The sequence below is a fragment of the Spermophilus citellus genome (assembly GCF_964194105.1).
Source record: "Spermophilus citellus genome assembly, chromosome: 10".
Classification (NCBI taxonomy): Eukaryota; Metazoa; Chordata; class Mammalia; order Rodentia; family Sciuridae; genus Spermophilus; species Spermophilus citellus.
In genome coordinates this window covers 61532766-61551198 of record NC_138197.1, presented here as the reverse complement: position 1 = coordinate 61551198, position 18433 = coordinate 61532766, and the positions used below count along the sequence as shown (strand labels likewise).

General features: G+C 33.7%; 1 protein-coding gene across 1 annotated transcript in view; it reads right to left on the bottom strand.

The window, feature by feature from the left end:
* CNTN1 (contactin 1) overlaps window positions 1–18433 on the bottom strand; it is a 353521-nt gene that overhangs the window by 95140 nt on the left and 239948 nt on the right. The window contains exon 16 of the mRNA XM_081311864.1: window positions 13698–13818. Coding sequence (XP_081167990.1) covers window positions 13698–13818 — 121 coding nt within the window. The remainder of the gene's footprint in view (window positions 1–13697; window positions 13819–18433) is intronic.

Below are 18433 nucleotides of genomic sequence, written 5' to 3'. Positions count from 1 at the left end.
TCAACATCACCCTTTATCTGTATCTGCTTTCAAAAAACTGACGTAATTGGTGTAGTTTCCAGCTTGATTTGTCTGGAAAATAATTGTCTGGTAAATACACAGAGATGTGTAAACCTGTTTGGGGCACTGCAGTGGAGAGTCTAAAAGCTCAGAATGCCTATTAAGTTCTGCAATGCTTTTCTGTTTTCTCCTGATTCAAAGAAAGAAGTAACAGAGTTGTTGACTATTTTTAGAAAGATGCCATGGATACAAATCAACTGAGTAGCAAAGAAGACATTCCAGTTTTCCAAAAGCTGATCATTTTGATTTTAAGACAAAGAAAGTCAAAAGTAATCACTGTACATTCAACTTACATTGAGAAATATAATATCGAATCATTGATATACTTTAAAACTCTAAAAATAAATGGAAAGTCTGTTATTTTTATCCAAGCTCCTTTTTTAAAAAAAGTAGCACTACTAAGTTATAACTTTGAAACAATCATCCATTTTCTAAATTCTGTGTTTATTATAACCAGATATGCATTTTGGCTCAATATTTCAGTTTTAGTATGTAATAATTATGGAAAACTGGCCCCTAATAGTTTTTCTTTGACCTAAATTTTCTGATGCTCTTAAGAAAGGGAAATGGGAATGTTTAATTTCTGGGCTATTAATAGCTGTATCGCCAAGGCTTCATGCAGAGTGGGGTTAGCATGCCTCAGAAGGGCGCCCAATCTGTCATTGTTCCAACCAGTGTGGGCAGCAAGGACCATTTTGCTGTCTCAGTTCTCCAAGGCTGATGAGACAGAGTCTTTAGTCTGTCTCTGTGGCAAGATTTCCTTGGCCAAAGCAAGTGGAAAACACAGGCAATTATCCAAGTATCTGAGGTAAATGTGTGTTTTCTGCCCCAAATACTTGAAAAACTACCTCTTTAATTTGACTATGATGATCTGGACACTGATTTTTCTGCCTGTATACATTTTTCCCTTTTCTGGATTTCTTCCCATTCTCCTGTATATGTGTGTGTGTGTGCGTGTGTGTGTGTGTGTGTGTGTGTGTGTGTATGTGTGTACACATATATGCATGCACATGCATGCATAGGTGTGTGGTGAGGTATGTGTATATCTGGATACTGATTTGCTGTATATACTACATGAAAGCTTTATGTCTATTCTTCCTAATTTCATGGTGATCTGACTGATTAATTTAAACATATTTTTGAATTAATTTTAGCCTGGAATGCCTTTATAGTAATTTTGAGTATTAACCCACATTCATTTATTTAATAATAATTTGAATAAAATAATTTTTAACACAATGTTAATATTTATGCCAGATACCACAGAATTCTAAACTCTGATTTAGCACCAAGAGTTTCACAAACTTTTAACATACTCTCCATCCTGCTGCCTTCACTAACATGAAAGTTCCGAGTTAGTCATTCAAAAAAACTCTAAATAATCCTTGAGGTGGTGATTTAACATTTTCCTAAAAAACATGTTTGGTTCTATCTTTTCCCAAAATGTTTCTAAAATTAAATTTTGTGACTATATGCCAGACAATCCAAGGGTAAAAGAAAAGAAACAGTTTCAGTAGAAACTGAAATCAGAAATTTTTACTGTTTAGTAGCAATGATTATAAAGCTGACCTGATAATCTATCTAATATGGTGAATTTTAGAAATTATATCTAACTTTATGAAAAGATTTTCCTAGAAGCCTAGGACAGTAAGACTGAACCAGGGTCCTAAAATGATCAAGTGCCAGTAAATAAATAGAGAATGAAGGGGAAGGCACTTTCCCTGTGTCTAAGTTTGTGAAATGAGGGGATAAGAATTGTCCAGATGACATTTAGGGTTAATTCTCAATTTCAAATTGTGTTTTTATAACAAAAATATATTAAAAGTATTCAACATCTTTAGCAATTAGGGAAATACAAATCAAAACTATACCCAGATTTCATCTCACATCAGTCAGAATGGCAGTTATCAAGAATACAAACAATAATAAATGCTGAAGAGGTTGTTGAGAAAAAGAAATACTGTTATACTATGGTGGAATAAATTAGTATAACCACTATGGATATAAGTACGAAGGTTCTTTAAAAGATTAACAATGGAAATACCTCGGTAATAATCCTAAAGAATTAAAGTGACCATACTATAGCAATACCTGCATATCCATGTTTATAGCAGCATAATGCACAATAGCCAAATTATGGAACCAGTCTAAGTGTCCATCAATGAATGGACAGAGAAAGAAAATATATATATAAAATATATATATAGACTGGTTCCATAATATATACACATACAAACTGTAGTTTTATTCAGTCATAAAAAAGAATGAAATTATGTCATTTTCAAGAAAATGAGTGGAATTTGAGAGCATTATGTTAAGCAAAATAAGCCAAACTCAGAAAGTCAAGGGTCATGTGTTTCTTCTCTTAGGTAGAAGCTAGAGGGGGAAAAGAGGTGGGGGTGATGTGCCTGTGTTGGAGGGCAATCTAAAGAAAATAGAAGGGAGGATAGTGGAGTAGAAGAAGGGAACCAAGGGTAGGGAGGAGGAGAAGAGAAAGGGAGGTACTGGGGAATGATATGGATCAAATTATATTGTTATATTCTGTGCAGGTATGAATATATAACAACAAATACCACTATTATATATAATTGTAAAGTACCAATAAGAATATGAAGTTGTATTTTCAAATGTCAAGAAGTGGGAAGAAAAAAGATGTAATTAATGTATCAATTGTCAACAACAGGATTAGTACACATTTACCTCAGAGGAAGAACATAGTTATCTATTCCATATTTCTTAAACACAGTTTACTAGTTTCTCTGGACAAATATATCCAAATAAACACATCTAAAACATTTTTGCCTGAACAGCAAAGACTGGTATGCTCTGTATATAAATTGCTAATACAGAACAGCTGAAAGTAATAAGTAGTCAAAAACATTTTTCATAGAAAAGGCTTTTAGCCAACCATTTCTAATAATTTAAAATGTATGAATATTATTCAGACTAAAAAGGGTATTGACAGTTTCCACTTCCACAAGTTTCCAGGTTATTTTATTCAGATATGTTACCTTTACTTATCCAAGACAGAATTTAAAAGGATTTAGTCATCAAACAAAATGACCTTCTTATGAAAGAATCTGGTAACCATGTCATTAGGTCAAGTAATAAAAACTTCAATAGACTATACCAAATAAAGATGGCATCTACCTTTCTCCATTCTGTATGTCTATGTTTGACTTTGAAATAAAGTAGAAAGTCTCAGACACAAACACACACACACACACACACACAAAGTGCTTCCAGCTAAATAAAAATCCACGTAAGACAAAATGAATATAAGTTTCCAATAGAAACAATATAAGCATATTCACCCTGTTTTCATATTATCTACTTTAGCTTCAGCTACTTTTTCCCCCCAAACAATTTCAAATTCCATGACACATATGTTGGAGATGGGAATCAGATCAAACGGAAAGTTTTAGATAATAAAGTCCTTTTGTCTTTTGTTTGCCTTTTGAAAGCTCAGACTTCGGTTAAGAAATATTATTTAATGTAGTATAGAAGCACAGAGGAGGGAACCTGGAAAGTAGAACCCTGATTACATCTCCTATTTGGTAATTTTAATGCCAAACATGTTTTGTTCATGCAGATGTCCAGAAAGTGTCCCTAATAGCCAGCAACGTTGCTAAGGATGTTTGTAACTTAGAAGGGAAAGGTGTAAAGCACATACAAGTGAAAACTTATATAATTATATATATATAATTTCTTTCTCTTGTGGCCTAGTTTCATGGCCCATTTTTAAATATCATTCATGAATGAGAACTGAGATTTAGCAAACTGCACCTTATTGTGTTTCCATGAGTGTGGCTGAGTAAATCCTGAGGATCCTTTGCTTCTAAGTGACGCTCTGAAAGGAAGAGCTTTAAGGTCTCAAGAAAAGTCTGCTGAAGATCATTCACACAGGGCTGCTCCCCAGCCCAGAACACTTGAGGAAGCCACTTGAAACACTTCCATGAACTTCAGAAGTAAACATTTTATTAGAAACCCAGAAATTTGTATCCATTCTCTTAGAATGAATTTTCACATTAGAAGCCTAAAAATAAATATCTAAAGTATAATAGAACTGATTCTTAAAAAAAAAGACAATGGTTTTGAACTAAAATGGTCATCTAAATATTAAGCAAATTATAGTAATCTGAGTTTTAAATCTGACTATAAGACACAACTCTAACTTGAAAAGGTTGATTCTAAAATTACTTCTCTCAGTGATACATTTTTTTCAATTAATACCAATATATGTTCCTTATTAAAAAAAAAGACAAACTGTCACTGAAATTTTCTTAAAACAATTTGAATATCATAATACTAAGAATGGCATTATGACATCCTGTAAATGTATCTTAATTTTAAATTATTGCTGTATCTAGGGACTTGTTATTGCTTTTACCATGTGTTTTTTTTTCTGTTTTCTTTTCTTTTCTTTCTTTTTAATGCATGCTTAGGTTGAGTGGTCCTGTGATTAACTACAGGGTTTTTAAAGCTAATTCCATCTAACTTAGTGTGACTTAGTGTTTAACTGCAACTGTGTTAAATGATGATAGATAAAGGAAAAGAGCATGGAATTAAGCCTTTTCTCTCCACCTGGCTGCTTTCCTCCATTCTCTGCTATCCCTGGCCTTCAGGGTCAGAACTCTATTTCATTGCTTCTAGCAAGACATGAACATCAATTTTTCTATTGTCTTCTGATTTAATTTTATATAGTTCCCCCTGATCAAATGGAGGAAAGGACTATGTTAACTGTTTTTTTTTTGAAACACATTTCAAAATTAATTTTTTCTAAAAATATACTATATAAACAAAACAACTTGCAAACTGTCCAACATGAATTCCCTAGAATAATAATTTTCAAATAACAGTTAGTTACTTCTTCATCACGTTTGTATTGGGGACTAGTTAATTGCACAGAGTTGCCAACCCAGGCCAGGTTTAAACATTTAGACATTTTAGGATTGTATTAATCTGATGTCCTCCATATTGATATTATTTAAAAATGTATTTAATATTTATTTAAAGGAGAGATGAAAAATTGCAACGGGAAAAATAGAAGAGGGTTTTTAGTGCAGGCTTAACTCTACTGCCTTTAATAATTTTAACACTGCTTCCAAAGCTGCAAGTCCCACCCACTTTGCCTTTTCCTAAGGTTAATTGGACACATCCCTTTAAAGGCAGTGTAGTGGCCATCACTGGGCAAACATTCCTTTGGGGAATGCCAAGCATGCCTTCTAATCATATCATACAATTCTTAAAATAAATGCCCACAAATAACTATACATTTTCTCTATATTTCTAGTATATTTTATGTCCAGTGATTTTTGAAAGTTTCATTTTGAGCTAATTACAGGTACATATGCAATTGTGAAAAGTAATCAGAGAAGTCCTTCTTTACCCCCCAACACAATATCATTTTGCATTACTAATGTGCAAGCAGAAAAATTGACATTGGCTCAGTCCATCAACCTTAGGCGGATTTCACCTGGTTTATATTTTTTCATGTGCCTGTGGGAGTGTTTGTTTAGTTATAAGTGATTTTTAGTTTTATCACGTGTGTAAACTTGGGGGACCACCACCACAGTCAAGATACAGAATAACTTCATTGTAAGAATCCCCTGTGCTGCTTGTGTATAGCCACAGCCACTCCCTCCTCTCCCTCTCCCTAACCCTTAACAACCATTAATCTGTTTTCAATCTGTATATTTTTGTCATTTGGGTTGCTTATACTTTGGGGATATTATAAATACAGATGCAATGAATATTTGTGTAAATATTTTTATGTGAACTTAAGCTTTTATAACTCTAGGATAAATGCCCAAGAGTGCAATTGCTGGCTCATGGTGAGAATATGTTAGTCTTCTAAAAAATCACCATATTGTTTTCCAGAGTGGCTATACCATTTTACATGTTTACAAATAATATGTAAGTGACCCAGTCTCTTTGCATTATTTCATTCTATTTTTTTTAATTTAAGCCATTCTGATAGGTATATAGTGATATCTCTTTAAGTCTTCAGTTTGTATTAAAGACTAATGGGTAATGATGACAGATATCTTTTTATGTGCTTATTATTTTTATACATTTTGATGACATGTCTGTTTTTGTCTTTGCCCATTTTTATATTGGATTTTTTGTCTTTTAATTGTTGAATTCGAAGAAATCTTTATAGATACAATTTTTTTTTGTGTCAGATACACAGTTTGAAAATATTGTTTCCTAGTTTGTAGGTTATCATTTTATTCTCTTCAGAGATTCTTTTGTGTAGTAAAATTTTAAAAACTTTGATGAAGTGCAATATGTCACTTTTCATATTATACATGATGCTTTAAGGTATTAACTCTAATAACTCTTCAACTAATTCTTGGTTCTGAAAAGATTTATCTATATTTTTTCTAAGAGTTTGGTAGTTTTATATTTTACATTTAAGTCCATCCATGATTCATTTTGAATTGATTTTGTATAAAATTCAAAATTTAGGCCAAGTTTATATATTTTTTAACATTTTTCTCTTTTACCTATGAATGCCCAAGAGATTCAACACCATCTGTTTTAAAGGTCATCCTTCTTCCATTGCATTGTTTTGCATCTCTGTCAAGAAACCAGTGAGTATATTTGTGTGGGTCAATTTCTGTGGCCATTGCTAATATACCATGGTTCACCAGACTAATCTTTGATCTGGCTTTATTAAGCCCATCCTAGAGATATTAATTCAAAAATTGCCGAGAGAGGGCCTAGAATTGTGTGTTTATGTTAGCTGTCGTGGTGGAGCTGATGCACATACAAGGGTGGGAGCTTGGACCAGAAGTTCACAAAGATTTCTCATCCACCATTGCAAAGAAGGATGGTGGTGAGAAACCGGGGGGGGGGGGGGACAGCAGGTTCTTTGTTATGCTCTTTTATTACATTATATTTGCTAAGAAACATCTAACATTTAGGAAAAATTATAAAGGATAGAAAAATGATTACACAAAAATCTACTACATGTCTTGAGAAAAAATTACTTATATAGATGCAGCTTTTAGCAGATGCCCCCACTTCTTTAAATGATATCCTCTCTCACTCCTTTCTTCCCACCACAGATGTAACCACTCTCCTGTATTTCATGATTCTCTTTTTCAAGTATTCTTTATATTTATCCATATTAGATATATACCATGTATGTACACCACATGCACACACTCGCACATGCGTGTGCATGCACACACATCCACACTACATTCATACATGTATATAGATGCCTGATTAGTGGCTATATAGAAACCTGAAATAAAAGCAAATCACATCTTAATCATCTTAATCAGACTTAGCTCAGTCTGCTTATGTTATAATCTAAACATTGTATTCTACCCCAGAATTCTTGTTCAAAACTGAATCACCAATGCACTAGTATTTGGAGGTAGGGTGTTTGGTAGACTTTTAGTCATCAGAGCTCTGCCATTAATGCCCTTATAAAATAGGCCCCAGAGAGCTGTTCTCTTTTATCTTGTGAGGACCCAGTAAGATGGTTCCTTCTATGAGCCAGAAAGAAAGAAGAAGAAAGAAGTCCTCACTAGATACTGAATCTGCTGGTACCTTGATCTTGGACTTCCCAGCCTTCATAACTATAAGAAATAAATCTTGGTTGATCATAAGTTGCCCAGTTTATGGTATTCCATTATAGTATCCCAAACAGACTAAGAGAATTTGCATCTATCCACATATTTATTGGTTTCTTCATTTACTATGAGTTTTGACATCCCAGAACTTTCTCCTAGGAAGTTTTCCTGAAATTAACCCATTACCCGTCTTTAGAGATAAAAATCTCTAGGAGGATAAACTATTTCTGTTCATCTTAATATGGCTTTAATTTTTCTCATTATAAAATAATAATTTGTGTAGATAAACAATGGACATTTAATTCAGCACATTGAAGGTAGTATATGTAGTATTCTACAGCTATTCCTATGAGACAAATTAATCCCAAACACAGTGGCTTAAAAACAATAAACATTATTTTATCTCACAGTTTTGGTAAACTAGGAATTCTTGAGTGGCTGAGCTGAGTGGTTCCTGATCATTTTTTCTCATGAGATTTATAATCAAGATGTCAACCAGAGCTGTATCTGAAAGCTCAAACTGATCTGGGAATGAAGGATCTGCTGCCTAGACAGCTCACTGAATGATTGGGCAGTTAGTGCTGGTTATTGAAGAAGGCTCACTTCCTCTTCCTGTTGTTCTACACTTCTGACTGTCCTCATGAGATGAAAGCTGTCTTCCCTCAGAACAAGTGAGCCAAATATCCAGGCAGAAACAGCAATGTGTTTTACCACTTAGCCTGAGAAATCATACACAGTCACTTCTGCTGGCACATAGCACAACTCCATGTATGCAAAGGACCACACTAAGGTTTGTGGGCCAGGAATCAAGGATCAATGGAAACCATCTTAAGGCTGATGTCCCCAAGTATTATTGCTATTTGGTAATCCACTAACAGAGGATTGCTACATCTTTGGAGAAAAAAAAAATCTTTTTACTCTCATACTTGTTTCAATACAAGTTTATTCATTTTTATTTTGTGTTTCATTTTGATGCTTGAATACGAGAAACCATTTTTGCCACTAATACTCCTACATTTATAATCATTAACTTAAAATTTTTTTAGTTGTGGATGAACACAACACCTTTATTTTATTTATTTATGTGGTGCTGAAGATCATGGAACTCAGTGCTCCATGCATGCAAGACAAGCATGTTACCACTGAAATACAACCCCAGCCACACTACCACACTACCATGCTACCACTGAGCCACAAACCCCATCATTAACTCTTTAAAAACTGTTTGTCCTTATTTTGTCTAATGTTTATTCTGAAAATCCAATTTGATAAATTAGACAATATGCACTTTTCTGGCAATTCTCCTGGGGTCCAATTAGTGGTTAAATAAATTAAAGTACTATACCTTCGACAGGTAAACATTTATGTCCTCTATAAAAGATGATGTCTCACATTTGATTACTGGGCCCGTATTTTAATGGATTATTTCCACTTGACAAAAATTGCTGCTATTTTTCTGGTGTTTTGATTTTGCCATATATGACACAGACAAAAAAAGGAGTAAATAAAAATGTTACATATGCTCTGAATATGAAATTTTCCCATATTCCATTTCAGTTTTTTTTATTTAAAGACTGCTAAACTTTGGATATGGTTTCTTTGTGTCCTCCAGGGGTTCATGTGTGGAAAGCTTGTGGCAATGTTGAAAGATGGTGAAACTCTTAAAAGGTAGGCCTCAGTGCAAAGTAATTAGGTCATTGTGCTCAGCATGGATGGATACTGGCCTCATGAAGTGAGTTAGTTGTTTGCATTGCATGAGTTGTTATAAAAGAGCAAACCTCATTCCTGAATTCTCTCTGGTTTCTTATCTTGCCAGGTAATCTCCCCCTCCCACATGTACTCCCACCATGGTGATGCCACCTGCCATGAAGTCTTCACCAGAATAGGGCCAATGCCAGTGACATGGCCTTGAACCTCCAGAACTATGAGCTACATAAATCTCCTTTCTTCATACATAATTAAAGCTCAGGAATTTTGTGATAGCAGTGGAAATTAACACAGAGATGCTCAGATTTAACTGACTGTCTCCATTCTAAAATCAATTTAAAATGATAATTAAAGGGATATGCCTAAAACACATTTTTCCTGCCATACAAATTGCTTTCATCAAGTTTTACATATATAACCCTAACCCATCCGCAATTACAAATTCACACACACACACACACGCACACACACACACAGTACAGAGGGTAGCAACATATATATATATATATATATATATATATATATATATATTTTTTTTTTACTATGCACTGATTTCCTTCAAGGTAATATAAAATAAAGGATTCCACAGTCTTAATTATATCGGAGTATTTATACTTTTGTTTCAGTCATCTGATCAGTATAAATGTTTACATAATAGACTAATTTTGTTATCAAAAATTTTCTTGGCGTTCCCCTCTACAACGTTCATTGTCCCTCTCATAACACTAATTTCAGCATCTGCAGTTCAGATCGCTGATATCCAATATAAATTAGAATTAGTCCATGTCAAACCTGGCAAGTTTTTATATATGTCTAAAGTCTACTGAATGCAGTAGACTTTATATATGTCTAAAGTCTACTGAGTCCTTATTAATATTCCAAGATCCATAGTGGATGCCTGAAACTGCAGATAGTACCAAATTGTACATATATTGTCTTTTCATATACATACATAGTTATATAAAGTTTAATATATGAATTTGCACAATAGAAGATTAATGGTAACTATTAGAATGATTACAACAATAGACTGCAACAAAATTTTGTGCTTTAGAGCTGTTATTACATAAAATAAGGTCATTTGAACATGGGCACTGCAATACTGTGTAATTAATCTGTAAACCAAGACAGCTATACACAGGTAGTATACACAGCACGGACACAGTAAAAAAGATAAATGTTTCTTATCCTGGGCAGTAGGAGTTGGATCACATGAGATTTCAACATGTTACTCAGATCAGTATGCAATTTGAAATTTAAAATTATATATGTCTGGAATTTTCCATTTAACATTTCAGAGTATAGTTGATCATGGTAACTGAAACCACAGAAAGAAAATTGCAGATATGGGGTGGGGGGCAATTATGAAGTGTTTTCAAACTTTTGAGTAACAGATATTTATTCTTGAAGGGCTGAATACAACAATCTTCAAAGGAATTCAGTCTAAATGTGCTACTAAGATCTCACAACAAGAAATTTAATGGATTTTTAAACTTTTACAAAAAAAAATCAATTAACCAGCTCGTTGTTTCTCTTTTCAGAGAATCTTGATCTACATGGGGAAAAATAAGGAATACAAATAAAAATTAAGTTTTTTAGTGCTTTTGGGCCATTGGTGGCTGAGAAAATCTGATGAAGACTATAAATCCTCTTCCTAGGAAAACTCACATATACATGAAATTTAGTATATAATTTCAGCAGTTTCATATATCTCTTGAGGACAGTCCATGAGCTCTAGGTTATGACTTCATGAACTAGATGCAAAAGCACAATTAAGTGGACAAATGGGCCAACAATAGTATTATCACTTAAGGCAAAATATGCTTCATATAAACCAGGCATGGTGCCTTACACCTGTAATCCCAGCAGCTTCAGAGGCTGAAACAGGAGGATCGCCAGTTCAAAGCCAGCCTAAGCAACGGCAAGGCACTAAGCAACTCAGTGAGCCCCTGTCTCTAAATAAAATATAAAATATGGCTGGAGATGTGGCTCAGTGATCAAGTGCCCCTGATTTCAATCCCTGGTATTCCCCCCAAAATATGCTTCACATATTACTCATTATTACTATACAAATATTAAGAAAACTTTGCAATTGTATATCCTCTGACTTAAATAAATAAAACATTTTAGAAGATCTGCAATATGTTTTTGACACAAACTCTGCAGAAATACATTTATCTATTTTAATTGTGAATTTCTTTTGATATGAATGAATACCTTTCTTATTATTTGTAAAAAAAGCTTGCAGAGTGATTATGACTGTGTAGACTTGAATAGGGCTAAGCAATACCTTTCATTTATGTGTATAGTTTTATTAGCATCCTGCTATTGTTCATGGTCTTAAAATGTTATATTTTTCCTGAGTACACTTGCCAGGTTCTTTTGCCTTAAGGTGTTTTTTCCTGGAACTAAAAAGACTTTAGAAAAAAAAAAAAGTATTTCCACATAATACCTGGTATAGTCCCTTTTTATTGGTTTTAGCTATATAAAAATATATGGCAAGGTGATTATTAATTACCTATGTGTATGAATAATATCAGTACTACTCTTACACTATATCTTTAAAACATCCTCTTCCCTCAGAATACTAGAGAGTGTTCTGTAGAATTATTACAATGAGCTAATTACAATGTGATCGTATAAAAATATCCATGTCCATGCATTGTGATTGATCCCTACTGTAACATTAATTCTTATTCTTCTCATGTGCAAGGAATTTTAATTAAATCTACACTTAGGCTATGCTAGAAATGGTTTAATAGCTTGTGCTCTGAATAGAAGGAACCATGAATTCATTCCTTTCCCTAATGACTCTTGAAAACAATTGATGTACCAGACAACAAAATACTCCAATAGAAACACTGAACCTAAATGAACTTCCTCTAATTTATAATTTTGTAGCCTTAGGATTTTGTTTATCAATTTTCAATAAGTGTTTTGTGGAACAAATTGAAAGAGAACTCCCATTAGTTTCCTTAATCCTGTACTAGAGAACATATTTAACTGAAATAAAAGTTTTTCTGTATTTTCACTATGTTGCCTAGGGACTCCATATTAACACTATTCTAGAGGGAATTCAGAAAATGTATAAGATTGAATGAAAGTCTATTAATCTAAGTCTGGGAGGGGCATTAAAACATTAGAGATATTATTTTATTAACCAATTATTTATCCAAAAATTACAGTCAAATGTGGATTTAAATAATGGTTACTAAATATTTCCAGTTGGTAAAATGTGAAAAAACTGAAGTTTTATTATGACATTGAGACAGAGGAAAAGAGTCATAAAACTATGTAAAAGAATGTGCAATTAATTAAACATTAATTTAAATGTATACATAAATTTTGCAATTTAGTTTAGGAGATGACTCATGCACAGTTAACTATGAAACACATTGGAGAAAGCAGTAAATGTTGTGAAAGTTTAGAAGATAAGAGGCTATCTTTTTTGGACATCAAAAAAATATTCCCAAATTTAATAAAATGTGAGCAATACCTGGAAAGTATGGATATGAAATGGCCAACAGAAGATGTGAGAAATACATTAAAGAACTGTGAATCAAGGAACAGATGTAGAAACACAAGGGTATTGTGAATTATCGGGACATTTAGAATTGATTATAGGGAATGATGATAAGACATTATAAAGTAAGAAGTCTGAAGTCAACACACAGATTGTCTTGGGTACTAGGCAAAATGAAATGATCTTCATTCCACAGGCAACCATCAAAGAGCCACTTAATGAATTTCAACAGAGTGTGTCATGTTCCAAGGCAGCCTCATCCCCACATAGAGGCAAGAAGCAAAGGGGTTGTATCTTTAATAAACACATATCCCATCACATTCTCAATTATATTATTTGTAAGAACAAAAGCAGTAGTTTGAAAATGAGCTACAAATAGAAGCATGATATATGAAAAATTAGGTTTTTATTCTACAATGATGGTTGGTGATAAATATGAAATACTCAACATTATAGTAAACAGCATTAGTATATTTTTCCATAAAAAAGGAAACCACACCCAACACACTAAAAAAAAAAAGTAAGAAATGAAGTTTTGGTGAGTTGAGTACTACGTTTAAAAACACAAACATTTAGTAGGTCTGTGGGGTAACTTTCTAGAGGATATAAAGTTAGTTAAACAACAACAAATCAGTCTTGTTTACTTCTTGTCAGGCATAAATCATTCTCAGACATGGGTAAGAAGCTAAGATGCATTTTGAGGCATGGAATTGAGACCCTACATAAGAATTTGAATTGAGACCCTAATAGTTACCAGAAGATTATACATATTGAAACAAACCTTTGATTATGTAATTTTAAAATTGTGAAAGTCTTACCTCGCACAACAAGGTCAGCTGAAGCTGAAGAATTGTCCACAATTGTTTGAGCGGTACACGTGTATCTTCCAGCATGTTTCAGCTGGGCATTTCGAATGAGCAGCTCACCATTGGCATCTAGCTGTTGGCACAAACAGCAATCATTCCAATCAGTACATTTTTCCCCCCACAAATTATATGGCATTTAAAATCAAAAGGTATTTTTTTTCTCCCCTGACAAAATAAACACCATTAAAAGACATCTAACTCAATTTACAAGTGAAGCTTTGGCTTCTCTGCGAAAAAAAAATAAAGTGAATTAACTACTTAAGGTCCTTTTCAGATTTAATAAACTTATCATTCTATTATTTCTAATACTGGAGAGCTACACTGGGAGAAAACTAGGAGATAAAACTATTTTATTGATTCCATTTAAAGGTCTCATAATCGTAGTGTTAAGTGTCAACATGGATAAATAAATGCTATGTGGCTGAGATTTGCTGATTTTGTTTTGCAAAGCTGATTCAGTAGTCTGGTTTCAAGATGTGCCATAGTTTACTTCACAAAGATCCTAAAAGTTGGTAGAAACTGTCAAAATGAACAGTTCTACTAAAATGCTTTTTCACCAAAATGTAAGCTGAATGAGGATTTTTGTTGTTGTTATTCTTCAATACTCTATTCACAATGCTCTGAAGAGTGTTCAATGAATATTTTTTGAAGGAGGCTTGTGGGAAGCTTACTTGTTATGATAAGGCATTATTTTAATGTAGTATCTAAAAATAGCTAGCATTTATTGGATGTTGTCTAGTCTGTAAAAGGCCTAGGCTATGAATGCATACGTATTATTGTCATTTCATTCACTTTGATCAGGACCCTCTGAACAACATCTAATTATGTCAACTTTATTAAAAGTAAGAGGGAGACTAAAAGAGTGGTCAAGTAATTTAACTAAGGTTTCAAAACTTTACTTTCTGTTTTTGGTTTTTCCATTTCTTCCCCTTTTGCTCTTCAATCAATTCTAATCTGGACCTCATCCCTTTTCCTCACTTTACCTAACCTTCCAACGGCATCTGACCTTCCTTGTCAAAATACTCAGCTTTTCTAGTCACCTGTAACTTTCTGAAAACTTCAAAGACATTCTTAAACCAACCTCTTCTCCAACTTCCTCAAGATTTCATCATGAATTCTTGAAATTATCCATTGTTTTCCATTACTACTGCTTCTGCCTTTGACCAAACTACCAAACTCTCTCCCCAGACTTATTGTATCCTATTTGGTCTCATCAGCACCCTTACCTGACTTCATTCTTTTCTTCACCTGATACCCAGAATGACCTTTTAAAAAATGCAACCATACTCAAGTCACCAGTCTGTATAAAAGTGAAGAAATTTAAATACTTAAAACTTCCTCTTCCTGGAATACAAGTCGTAAACCACTCTAACAGACAACCTGCTTCCTTCTCGGGGGCTACCACCTCACTTACAAGCTGCTCTCCAGGAAGAGCGTTCCCTTCTTAGGACCACAAGGGCAAGTTGTTGGGTCTTATCTCTAACGCACCATGGTATTACAGCTCCTAGAAACATGATACCCTTATACTCTACCCCATCACCACCTTCACCTAAATAATGCAAACTACTCCTCAAGCAACCTACCAATTTTCTCTGGAGCCAACAGTTTCCTTGCCTTGTTTTATCATAGCACTGTGTATCTTATGTCATATTACATATCTCAATTGCGATTAAATATTTATGCAATTATGCATCAATCTCTCTGGCAGATTGTTAGTTTTCTGTCAGTAGGATACGTGTTGTAAGTTCTTGTGTTGTAGACCCCTAGGCTGTGTGTGCTGCAGTCCCAGGACTGGCACTGTGCCAGGAACATAATTCCACTAAATGCACATGCTTGAATGAAGTACTCAAACTTATTAAGTATTTGGTCATTTTCTTTTAAGATAATATATATTCACATCTTTTTAGCTTCAATCAGAATTACGTTAGTAGATATGTAACATGTAAGCTCATGACAATGAGAGTATTTCCTAAACACATTAGAGAGGATGTTCTTGGTGTTAGGATGAAGTACACACCCTTGTTACATCTGCAGAGCCTCACCTGCCCCATCACATGGCTAACCTCAGCCCACATTTGAGATGTCCCTTCCTTCTCCAGAATTCAAAGCTTCAGTTAGGTGTTGGCTTACACATTTTCCTTGTCACTATCCCTTTCTAGTATAATTGTGCAGCAGTTCATTTTTTTCTACTAAACTGTAATTCTTTGAAGGAAGACTAGATCTTATTTATTATTACATATAATATACTTAACGTCATATCTGCCACACGAGATGAAATCAACAAGTATTAAATAAATGAATTAATAAACACTTATTATCTAAAATGACATAAATATTTTTATCAATTTTAACTTAATTAATTTTATTTTACTAATTTCACATGCATTTTTCAGTTCAGATAATTATGCTATAAGGTAGCTACATCCATCTCCTTAAGATCAATTCTTCATGAGATATTTTTCTCATTTTTTAAAATATTTTTTTAATTTGTAGTTGGACACAATACCTTTATTTTATTTCTTTATTTTATATGGTGCTGAGGATTGAACCCAGTGTTAGGTGAGCATGTGCTAGGTGAGCACTCTACCACTGAGCCACACCCCCAGCCCCTATTTTTCTCATTATTTATATACTAATTTCATGAGAGAATGTAAAAGTTTAGAAAAAAAGGAGCATATTTATAGGAAAAAAATATTGTTAATACTTTTTTTAAAAAAATGAAATGTAAGGTCTTTTTAAATCCAATTGTGTAGTAAGAATTTGACATTGCCCAAAGAGATTTCTGGCCCTTGTGTCAGCTTCTGAAAGGAGACTTCTAACACGGTTCTTTCCCTGGTGGTCTTGGGTTATACTGGATGGTCTAACAATGTGATTTAAGTTGGAGGTTAGCCACACTTGTATAATCTCAGAGTAAAAACTGGTCATAGAGTAGGGATTACATAGTCTAACAGTGAGATTGAAGGTGGGAGACAGCAAGGGTTGTAGAGTCTTAGAGGGGGATGGATGATTGTGCCAGAAAGATGAACATTGTGACATGGAATAGTGGTCTTTGATAGCATAGTATCAGTGAACCTAGAGATTGAGATTAACCATGTGGGCAACCCACCAATTGTGCCTACATAATGAATCTCTAATAAAAACTCTGGATATTGAGGCTCAAGTAACTTCCGTGGTTAACAATACTTTGTGCATAGTACCACACATCAAAGATGGTAAGTAATGCACTTTGATTTCACAGGGAGAAGGTTATGGATACTCTGTGTTTGGTGTTTCTCCAGGACTGCCCTATCTTCCCCTGGTTGATTTTAACCAGAATCCTCCTTCTTTAAGAAACTGTAACCACAAGTATAACCACTTCATTGAGTTCTACACATCCCTTCTACTGAAGGATTGAACCCGAGGGTGGTTTTGGCAACCTCTTGAACTTTGCAATTGAAGTCAGGAGTGAGGGTGGTCTTGGAGACTGTGCCCAATTTTGTATTTGACCTAACTCCTCATACTAAATAGAATTCATTTACGAAAAGAGATTTAATATTATTTTATTACTTATATTTTAAAAATATTAGAGGTAAGCAGAATGTAAGGTTCTGTATATGAGGAAGGTGATTATAGGGGGTTTTTCTTAAACTATAATAAAAGCCAATTGGCACATTATCTAAGTAATTTTTTAGTGAGAAAAAAATCAAAATAATATAATTATAGCAAAAAAATGAACAGTATACATTTATGGAGACTGCTTTTATATGTTTTGACATCCTTAAAAGAATGCACTGGCTATTAAATATTTATTAATAGAAATGTGTTAAGTAAAATTTTTTTTTAAGAGAGAGTGAGGAGGAGAGAGAGAGAGAGAGAGAGAGAGAGAGAGAGAGAGAGAGAGAATTTTTAATATTTATTTTTTAGTTCTCGGCGGACACAACATCTTTGTTGGTATGTGGTGCTGAGGATCGAACCCAGGCCACACGCATGCCAGGCGAGCGCTCTACCGCTTGAGCCACATCCCCAGCCCCCAAGTAAAATGTTTTTAAACTATTATGGCACAAGAATACTAAGAATGCTATCATATTGAAAAAATAATAATGCTCACATAAAAAAACTGTACCCTATTATATTCTTTCCTTAAGTGAACTCAGTACCTTGATTGCTTCAGATTTCTAGATAAAAGATAATCAATCCTGTGAGCTGGAGATATAGCTCAGTGGTAGAGCCTGTCATTTAGCATATGCAAGACTGAGTTCCATCCCCAGCAGCAAGAACAAAGATTGTCCTGTTATTAAACTTCCATTATCTCATTATAAAATAACCTATTCAATTAAAAATATTTTCTCATACAATGTTATAATAACAAAACTAAAAAACTGATATAAAAATGAAGAAGAGCATTAACATTGCTCCTTTAAAAATAGTTATATATCTGATATTCTTTATTTCTTAATGAAGTAGTTATCTTTCTGTTCCTAAGTTTTCAGTGTAAAACATAATACTGTTTATATACCCATTTATTTTATTCTGATAAGAAGGGAGTGGTCTTTCTTTTTATATGGGCACATGTAATAGAAACAAACTACTTATGTCCTCAAATATTTCATCAAATCTAAACTTACTAAATCTTCACAACACTTTTACAACTTTCAATTAAATTATTCTAGAAGTTTAATACTAAACTGATTTTAAAATCAGCTCTGTTT